Source organism: Rhododendron vialii, chromosome 3a, assembly GCF_030253575.1.
Source record: "Rhododendron vialii isolate Sample 1 chromosome 3a, ASM3025357v1".
NCBI lineage: Eukaryota > Viridiplantae > Streptophyta > Magnoliopsida > Ericales > Ericaceae > Rhododendron > Rhododendron vialii.
This window is the reverse complement of record NC_080559.1, coordinates 9,683,887-9,694,623: the sequence shown is the minus strand read 5'-3', so window position 1 is coordinate 9,694,623 and position 10,737 is coordinate 9,683,887. Positions and strand designations below refer to the sequence as shown.

General features: G+C 37.5%; 1 protein-coding gene across 1 annotated transcript; it reads right to left on the bottom strand.

Annotated features, from left to right (window-relative positions):
* Positions 1-563: 563 nt before the first annotated feature.
* LOC131319174 (GDSL esterase/lipase At5g03610-like) lies at positions 564-9,117 on the bottom strand. The gene is made up of 5 exons (XM_058349325.1): positions 8,897-9,117; positions 8,347-8,577; positions 5,471-5,742; positions 1,260-1,572; positions 564-954 (listed from the first exon to the last, which is right to left on the bottom strand). Exons 1-5 carry the CDS (start codon positions 8,964-8,966, stop codon positions 743-745), a joined length of 1,098 nt encoding a protein of 365 aa, XP_058205308.1. The 5' UTR covers positions 8,967-9,117; the 3' UTR covers positions 564-742.
* Positions 9,118-10,737: the final 1,620 nt, after the last annotated feature.

The window sequence follows — 10,737 nt, the reverse complement described above, 5'->3', positions numbered from 1 at the left end:
TCGAAAATCACTCTTCTCGTCTTCCGCCTCACTCTCACTCTCCCTCTCCCTCCCACCTCACTTTCTAAAATCATTATTTTATTGATTTGACAATAAATATTTATGCCTTGTTTGGATTGGTCAAGCTCCCATTCAATGGGCTTTATTGTCCAGTTCGGGCTAGTCGGTCATTTTTCGAAAGAATGTCGGTTTCGTTCAGTAATCGGATTCGTTCATATTGTAGATCTCGTCGAGACGCGTAACCGTGATAAAATTCTGTCCATCAGATATCGTTCAATACACGATCGGAACACATTTATTTTGGACAAATGGATGAGAGGGGTTCCAATCCAGTGTGGGTATGTATTTTCTCCTGAAATAAATGTGTTCCGATCGTGTATTCAATGACATCCGATGGACATGATTTCTAACATGTTCATGTTTGTCAGAAAATGGCTGACCGATCCGAATCGGACAGTAAAGCCCACTGGACGGGAGATTAGTGTCTTAGAATGCACGCACGGTGTATTAATTTGTTGTCCTTTTGGATGTTTTTCATATGCTTAGAACTAAAGCAAATAAGCTTTACGAGGAACCATTTTTCATATGCTTCATCGTCGCACGTACGTAGTACAAGTAAAAAAAAAAAAAACTTCAAAAGAAGCTTGTTACAAAATCAATAACAAATGAAAGAGGGAAAGAGGTGAAAGAGAGAAAGAGGAGGAGACTACTAAAACTCAATATAACTTATTGCCAAGCCCGGTCATTTAATTTGTTCAAGAGTGGATTTCAAAGACATGTACACCGCGCGCCATCCGGCTTGGGTCGGGTGCACCATGTCCCAGAAGAATGCACCCTCTGGGTTCTTACATACAGTGTACATCTTAGCTCCTTTCTCATCCACGCTCCCACAGTTGTATTTGCTACTCATACCCATACAACATGGCTTCAACGGCGTCTCAAACTTCACACTTCCTGTAATTTAGGAACAAGTTATTGTCAGTTTTGGTGTAAATCATCAAGGATCGAGCTTCTTTTCAGTCGATGAAATGGTGTATATATATACACCATGTAGTCCGAATTGTTTTGGATTGTAACATAGTATATATATTAGCAGAGAATCGGCTTCGATTTTTGCCTAGGACGTTATATAGATCATTCGTACTGGGAAAAGAGGAAATACTTTTAAGTGAGCTTTCGAGAGCCCTGTCTGGATCTAAGCGATTTTTTATGTGTGTCATCTCCCGTGACAAGTAGTAGATGAAAGAGTGATCAATTACCTAAGTACTCTCCTTTGGTTTTGAGCACTTGAGAGAACGAGCCATAAAGATCAAGGATGACAAATGCCTTCGGGTCCAGCTTGCTCTCATTGTTGAGTTTTGCCACTGCTTGCTGCAGTAACAAGTTGTGGAGATCCACGGCGGTGTTTTCAGTCGCGTTGCATTGCTGGAAGGAGTTGAGGACGGTGCTCCGGGGGAGGCATCCCAAGGGCTGCAGAGCCGTCACGGCCACCTTTCTCACTCCCATGTCGTGAATTCGTTTCAAGTTCGTGGCAATTTGGTTGACTACACGAGCGATGAAGGCCGGGAAATCCTGGAGAGAGGTTCGAACATTGCCAGCCGACCATATTAGTTCTACCTCAAACTATTCCCGAAAATTTGGAACCTCGAAAGAAACAGAATAAATTTTATCGATTGATAGGAATGCAGTTTCTGTAGAGAAAAAAAAAAGAAGTTGATTTATTATTACAGATCCAGAGCATGTTTTTATATTAGAAGGCACAAGCAAATGTGTTCTTTAGTTATTTTGGCCAAATACTAACTACCAAATGAAAACTGTGCTGTAGACTGTACATCATTAAATTACTAAGGTTGCGTTTTGTAAACTTATAAGTTTGGAACTTTGGTATTTTTTACTTTTCGAAACTTTAAACGAATAAGACAGTTGTTTGATACTTTTTTTGGTTGTCTTTAGTGAACATTTTTTGCTTTGTTTTCGGTCACAATTTTGTACTTTTTAGACTCTTATCGTTGAGGCGGATTATTAATCCAAAAAATATCACTCGAATCTAACAAAAATTCACAAAAGACGAAAAAAAAAAAACATAAAATAAAATACTGCTACTAACTAAGTTTACAAGAATGGAACCTAACACAGAAATTAGAAACTAGGATATGAAAATGGAAAACAGGGAAGTAAACCACTTAACACAAAAGCCCATCTTGATAACAAGGAAATGGGTTCTCCTTGAGCCCACTGGATTTCCGGCCCAATATTTCTGAGAGTACCGGCAAGGCCCACTACAAGAACCGGACTGAGTGTGGGCCTAAACATTAGAATTTGAAATAATACATACTGGGTCTTGCTAACCACCATTTACCCTGCCGTGGATAATATGCATGTAATGTCAAACAAGTTAGAATCTCAACACTCATTTCACAGATATTAATATAATGCTACAGATATCAGTACATTTTTTTTGGATATCGATACAATTTTGACACATTATTCACCATCCTCAAGAATGTGGTTATCCTATCTCGAAAAATGCTTTTAAATTGTGCGAATCTACCCTGATATGTGCCCATGCGTGTCCTCACTGTATTATCCCGGCATCTCCCACCATAAAAAAAAAAATACTCCAGTAAGATTTAATGGTTACGCAACGTGACTGTCTTACACGTAGTTCAACATGTCCCTAGAGCGTAATATATCTTCAACTTGTCCGACAAAAATACGCGTCCTCCTCTAAATATGTTTGGTGCTTCATAAAATATCTCTATCGTTTTACCTTCTTTTTTTTTTTTTTTTTTAATGTTACATGGTGTCTTGCATTTCCGTGGTTCAAAAAATACTGGGCCGGTGAAATCCAAGAAAAGACATGCACAAAAAAACAAAAGAAGAAATCAAAGAAAAGACAGGAGCCTAGAATTCTTGGATGAGAAATGGTTACACCTAACCCACATCTTCGGATTCCATTTTCAGAAATGCTATGATACATGCAAAAGCAAATATGAAAGTATCTATGAAAAAAGAATGAACGGCTCAGATTTATACACACAAATTACTACAGGCCCGTCGGGTTATAAAGATAATTAGAATCACTAATTTTTTTAAAATATTTTGCTTATGGTTTTTTTTTTTTTCACTCGTTAATTATAATCTTCACTATTTTATGGGACTTGGGGATAGGGCTTACGAGAATCGAATCCTACTCATGTGCATGAGAATATGCAAGGGAGGTCAACTGCACTCCACTCAACTTGCATTTTACTTATGTTCTGCTTGTAAAATAAGCTCAAATGGATATTTGTAAAAGAATTTTTGAAACATCTAATTTTGCTTTACAATTTAGCTTGAATTTTGAGATAAAATTGGATGTTTGGTAAACGTTCTTTTACAATACCCGGTTGTGTTGATTTGTATGAGTACCCTAATATATTTTGAAAAGTAAAGAAATCAATGCCGCCCACCAACCAAGCATACTGACGGCCACGTGGGGCCCAATCCGGACCCTGTACAGATGATCTAAGCCGTTTAATAATTTTAAGATAAAAAACAGAGTGGGACCGCAAGAAATCAACTCCATCTGATGTGTAAGTGCTCGATCAAATCTTTTCATTTTTGAAAAATTGGAAAAATTTGGGAAGATTGGATAAAAAATGGAAAGATTAGATCAAGCATTTACACATATCGGATGAAGCTGATTTCTCGTGAATCCACTCAATTTTTAATTTTAAAATTGCTTGAATCATCTGTGCAAAGCTCAGAGTGGACCGCGCATGACCAACAGTAAGCCTGATCAGTGGCTGGCATCGATTTCTGTAGCAGCGTTGAATATATTTTCAACAAAATAAAACAGCTCCAATTCTGACGCTCGGGTGCAGAGTCTACAGAACCCAGTCTTCCCAAGGTCCAAACGCCACACAAATTAAGCTCTGCCCTGAAACTTTGTACGACCAGAGACGTTGTCACCAACATTATTACAAGAGCAGTGCTACGTATCCAGCCAAATTATCCTGAAAATGCCGCCAAAAGATAGCTCAATGATTCAGATTCACATCACGGAAAATCTTAGCCATCGATTTTTCTTTTTGGGGTGTTTTCGAGGTAATTGGTCGGGGTATTTTCTGTTCCAAAAATTTTCTTAAAAAATAAGTAGCTTATTTCACATTTTCAAACTAAAAAATAAGGTAAATAAAAATAAATTTTCAAATTTTTTTGCACCATATTAAAGATCTCAATGAGATTTATCGAACAAGATCCATAATGATAGAAAAATTATCTGCGTAAACACATAATTTTTGAGCTTGAAATTGCTTTCTTAAAAAATAAGTATTTATTTATCATTCTGGAACGGGTTAGAATGATCACCGGTGCTACCTCACCGCTCTGCTTCACTACTCCCCCGCAATCTTATTGTCCGTCTCAGTAATCAATGGTCCAGATTTAAAACAAACTCTTCCAAAAACTCTTCCCTGAAACTCTTCCTATAAGAGTTTTTTAAAATTCGAATCATGCAAAATACCTTTTGACAATGAAATTAAGAGCGGTGAAGAAGCATTGAAAAAGAGCGGTGATAGTAGACTTTCTTTAGAATGATTTCTGAGTATTACCCTTGTCCCTTTCCTGGGATTCCAAGCATCTTGTACTGCTTTGTTTGTAGAACAGGGCGTCAGGTAGTAGTGGGTCAGTGATGACTGACATGTACTACCAAGGAGAACATGACGCCTGATGGCCCACCCAATGGGATCCAGCCCAGTGAGAATGGACACAAACAAACAAAAAAACTCCCTCCTACCGTAGTTGCTAATCATACTACTGAACTGTATCAATTTTGGACGACAAAAAGGACCAATTTCGTGGTAATATCTGTCAATTAGCTCAACACTTTGACCTAACCCACATAAATATCGGCTTCTTATGAGTTCTGGCTTTTTTTTTTCTTTTCTATATCCTTTTTTTTTTCGATCTCGAGAGATGTCTGGATCAGCTCACACGTATCTCAACTAATTCTCTCTCCAAACCGGTCAAAGACAGACAATCCAAGCAGGGATTAAGATATTCACAAGAGATTACTTATTTTCTTGAGATCTGACCCTAATAATTGAACTGTAATCCATTGTGCGGAGAGCAAACTCACCCATCAACAGTTAATGAAGACGTGCACGTTAATTTCTAAATTCTAGACTTCACTTTTTAGTTAGCCCATTGTGATCCCGCTAGAAAACCACGTGGACGATCCAACCCGTTGATATTCAAGACATTGTCAAGCTAATCATTTCTGCAGAGAACGATGTTGATTGGACAATAAAAGTCACGAAACAACGCATATTAATTCCGAAACAATAGACGCTCAAGATATAAACAGTCTAAAACAATGTGTTTGATTATCATGCAACTACCGATACCAGGAATTTTTTTTTTTGCAGTTTCATATGCTTCACGATTGCTTCAATGAATCGCGATTTGTTTAGCGAATTGAATTTACCTGGGCAGTGCCGCCTTTGCTGAGGAAAGCACCGTAGTCGTTACCAGCGATGCTAAGGAGAGCCAAGGAGGATTGAAGGTCCCCTTTGTTGTACACGGAGTCGTTGATGAGGTTTTGGAAGAAATCAATTTGGGTAGTCATGTTTGGGTCCAAAACCAGGGTCTTGAAAACCCCTGTCCCTCCGTACGCAAAGTTTATCCCATACCTCAGCCGATCTGGTGCATATTTTCTCCATCTGTATGGTATTGGAGACTTCAACCCCAGATATTTAGCTGTTTATGTGTAAAAGCAGTACAAAGAATTAGAAACACCCAGAAAACAATGACAGTTCAAAAAGGCAGCGTATACTCGTACTAGGCTTGCTCTGAGGGGGAGGTGGACCCGCCTAGAGTTTGTTGACCCCGATATGAGTCATTCATTTTACAAGTTTAGTTGAAATAAGTCTTATCGGACATCGATAATTTATATGTTTGGTCACATTTTTCTTGAAGAAATTGAACTCTTAAGAATATATATTACGTTCATATAACTATCTACATCTAATCAACTTGACTAACCAATTAACACGATTAACTCAACAAAATATGAGTCCGGTCATGAAAGTTGGACCCTAGATAAGCCATAAAGGGTCCCATTTTTCTTGAACTCTCGTACGTTATGGAGGCACATCAAGATTGCAGTAATTAGAGCATTTCCTAAGCTCTTCCAATTTTTTTTTTTTTATAACCGGATGTCCGAGCCAGTTTGCTCGCACCTCGACTAAGCTCTTTCAGTTATTGCTTAAATAACGTGATTTATGCCATTTCAATATATTACTATATTAATAATTAGTGGTGGGCAATATATGGGGAGTTGATGAATAAACAGAACGGATTTTGTGGAATCATGGCAGTGGGCGAAAGAGATTTCGACAATGAAATGTGATGAAAAATAGATAACTTAACTTTTACTTGGCCAATGACTTTTACACATAGCAAAAGATTTGAAGAAAAAAAAGCGTACCAGCGAAAGGAGTTTATTGGACGGTCAACGAAGTACAAAAACATCACATTAATTAATCAATACTCCGTACCTCCTATTATTTTATTTCTTTTCATAAATAATATTCTTAATTCTTATTCCTCGTCCAAACGAGCCCTTAAGTGCTACAGAATCGCAGTACACCTCGGTTGGGTCATTCAAGATCTGTCGTTTATATTTTACTTGTTCAAAATATCTAATTAGTCAGAGATCAACAATCATATATACTCGAGCATAGGTTGTCTTCTTGTTCATTCTCATAGTCATTCTGACCATTCATTTTTCAAAAGTAGAAGAGACCTATCGAGGTTAAATACAACGAAAATTGCTATTCGTACTTCAATGATAGCGCTCTATTTTGTTCATAAAGTTACTAGTAATTTTACGTTAAAAATAGAGCGCCATCAATAAAAAGTAGAGCGCGAAAATCAATTTTCAAATACAGCACTGTTGTTCATTAATACTAGGGTATCTCCGATCCAATTTCATTATGGCCTTGTCGGGTCCAATTTCAGCTTTTGTGGGAGCATCATGGGCCCACTTCGATGACTGAAACCATTTATCTTGCAAAGCTCCTCGTGTTAGTCTTCCGAATAAAACATTAGCATTGATTGTATATAGACACACACATAAATTTGTACCCAAAAAAATGGAACGACAAAAATAATTTGAAACTAGAAGGACATTGATATTCCTGCTTTCTTTTTTACTGATAGCGCTTCATTTTGTTCATTATGAAGTTACTAATAACTTCAGCGCCATCAGTAAAAAAGGGAGCGCGAATATCAATTTCAAACTTAAATTGCCCAGTTTTTTTTTCATACAAATTTGGTTTGGTTATCTGCCTAATATTTATACTCAATTAAACTAACTTTTGTACGCACGTAGTAAACCAATTGAACCAGCTCTGCAAAATAAATGGTTTCGATCGATATTGCGGGCCTATCCTGAGTCCACAAATTAAGACCAAAACTGGATCGGATTGAGCCCATAATAAAACAGTTCTAATAAAACTGGATACGGGACATCGTTCCCATTAATACACGACAGGATCCCCTCCTGGCCGTTTTTCAACGACGTCCGTTTCAAACATTAAATTTTCTGAACTGGAGTTTGAGTAAAATAGAAAAAGAACCGAGTCAACTGACCATGAACAGAGAGACAGAAAGAGAGAGAAAAGAAGATGGTAGAGAACGAAAGGAGGACGCAATAATGGAGATTTTACAGGCCCCAGTTAAAGACGAAACCATACAACTCATACACCATGATAGGAACGGGAAAGTGAGAGAGAGGCCCACCACCCACTATACGCTTAACAGAACATCATCAGTTTCAGTAAAGCATAAAACCAATCTTTTACATTAGATAGACAAAAGCAAAAGATAAAGCACAATAACATGATGATGATCAATTTATAAAGTACTCATGCAATTAATATTAGTAATGTAACAATACTCATTGCACTATCTTCTTGTGTTTTTGTCGGCTGTCTAGTATGGTCTAGGTTTTTCTAGCGAGAGCCGGTTTGGTTGGTAACGTTTGAACCTGTCTGTTAAATACACGAGAGTACATGGTGCATACTGTTTAGCTATCGAAATGGTATTTTGTAATTGTCTTGGGATATTTCATGCGAAATAAACGAGCTCAGATGCACAATTTAGGATAAATCTGAATTGCAAATATGCTTGTTATGTGAATGTCTAACCACATATTGCCGGACACCGATTCCGTACCTTATTTCGAATGTCTGGTACGGGTGATACAAGTCATTTACTTCAATTAAAAGGATCCATGTAATATAGCTCGCGTGTATATACAGTACTATACACATAGACAAGGAGATGAGGAGTGGGTACCGAGATAATCGGTGAGGACACGACCGTCGGAGAAACGACCGGCGGGTTTGCCGGGGAATGTGATGCCATAGGGAACCTTCCACGAGTTAGCCACTGATTTTCGGTTGTTGCCTGTGTCAGCATACGAGTCCCCGAACACGAAAAGCGTCGTCGGGCGAAACCCGTATAGACCGCGGTGGCCGCCGTGGCTGTGGTGGTGGTGAGAAGCAGAACCTTGCACGCCCCGAATTTCTGCACAAGCGTACGTACATACTGGTAAAAAAATGACTGTAAAACACTAATCCGATTTCAGGCCCTGTTTTATCACAATTTTAGCAGATTCTGTGTTTTTCTCTAAGAAAGCACGAGAAACCCAGTGTTCATTGACGGTTTCGGAACAAGAATCTACAACAATATGAACTTCTTCTTCTTTTTTTCGAGAAAGTGCGTGATAATTAAAAAAAAATAAAAAGGCAGGAGTATTTTGTTTAAGAAGTGATTTATACTCTCATGAAATAACTGCAATAAAACAGGGGAAGCAAAACGTGAACAAGTAAGCGTGTGCGTATACCTGAGAGAAGAGGAAAGAGGAAGAAACACGAGGAGATCGAAAAGATGAAGAGGAGATTTTGCTTCTCCATCAGAGATAGAGAGAGGAAAAGGAAAGTGGGATGAGAGAGAGAGAGAGAGAGTGGAGGCCGGAGGGGAATTGTTGAGAATCTGAGGGATTTTTATACGGGATTTGGTGCACGCCTTCTTTCGGTTATTATTCAATATTAATACTCTCATATTGAGATGTCGCATTGCCATGTACTCTATACAAATATTATAGGATCGCTATTATACAACGTGGGATATTTTTTCTCGGTTACCTAACAAAAGTGAATGATAGTATCGTACTTCTGCAAAATTTTATCTCAACGCAAATGGTTAGGGGTACTACGTAGACAATGCCACATGATACTCTGGTCTCTGAGAGCGGTGAATAATTAAATGGAACAATTATTAATTGCTCTTGGAGTAAGGTCACGTGGAACTCTAAGGGTGTGTTTGTGATAATAGTGGATAGAAATTTTAGATTTTAGTTTCAGATTTTGCTGCAGATTATGAATTTTAAATTTTAGTAGTACTTGTGAAACTTGTTTGTTGGAGCTGTGAAATTATGAGAATTTCATTCTTTTTTTGAAAATTAGTGTTGTTGCATTCCAAAATCTATCCAAATCCAGCTTTGAAATTTTGAAAATTTCTTTCATTTTTTCAAAATATGTAGATTCTAAAAATTCGTTTTGTAGATTTTTGACAAACATTCTAGATTGATTTAATTAGAATATAAAAATTAATCAAAATAATTTTTTGCAAATACCCACTATATGTGTTGGGATTGATAAATATTTGAGATCCATGACCTTCGTGTTGGTATTTGAGGAGACAAATTGACATGTGACATATTGTGACGATTGAAGCATTGCTCTAATAGTACTTAATAACCTCTTGTGGTAAATGAGAGTATTTTTTAGCATTTCATCCGTGAGGACGTTACATGTTCAGCCACATGTCGGATGTGATACACCCATAACGGGCAACTTGTTTTGTTTTTTTTGAAAAGGTCAACAAATTTAACAACCAAGAATCCCTAACTGAATCAAAATAGAAACTAAATAAGTCGGAATACAACCTGAGAAAATACAAGTCACAAATATGCTCCTGTGTGATTCTTATGAAATGTAAAATGAGATTTGCAATGATCAATGTCGTTGATTTTATTGATCTGCCGTAAATGCAAAATTTATTATGGAAGAAGTCAGATTAGTTGGATATATTGATTAAAGTTTATTCCAATTGTAGAGTAATAGATGGATAAGCTCAGATCGTTCATTAACGCTTTGAAGGAAAATAATTTAGTTGGATATTGATTAAAGTTTATTCCAATCGTAGAGTAATAAGTAGATGAATAAGCTTAGATCGTTCATTAACTCTTTGAAGGAAAATAATTTATGTTCCAAGAATATATATATATACACCACGGTTCAATAAAAAACTGCTCGGATCAAGCCCTTCCCGATTATTTTTTTTGCTGATTTTTCGCGGGTACCCTTAAAATCACGTTCTGATCACTTTGAGCGGCTCGGATCGTCTCAATTGGATCGGAAAATGGGAGTCCCGCACGGTAAGCCCGCCCTTAAGGGAACCGAACTATATATAGATAATAAAACTTCAGGTAAGGGTGCCCTTACCTTGTTAAGGTAAAGACCTCTCATTTGCCGATCGAATTTCGATGATCCAAGTCACTCAATGTCTCCAGAACGTGATTTTAAAGAAATTAGCAAGAAATCGGCATAAACATGACCGGGAAGAACTTCATCTGAGCAGTTTCTGTTAGTTTTTTATCGAACAGTTCAAATAAAAACAGCT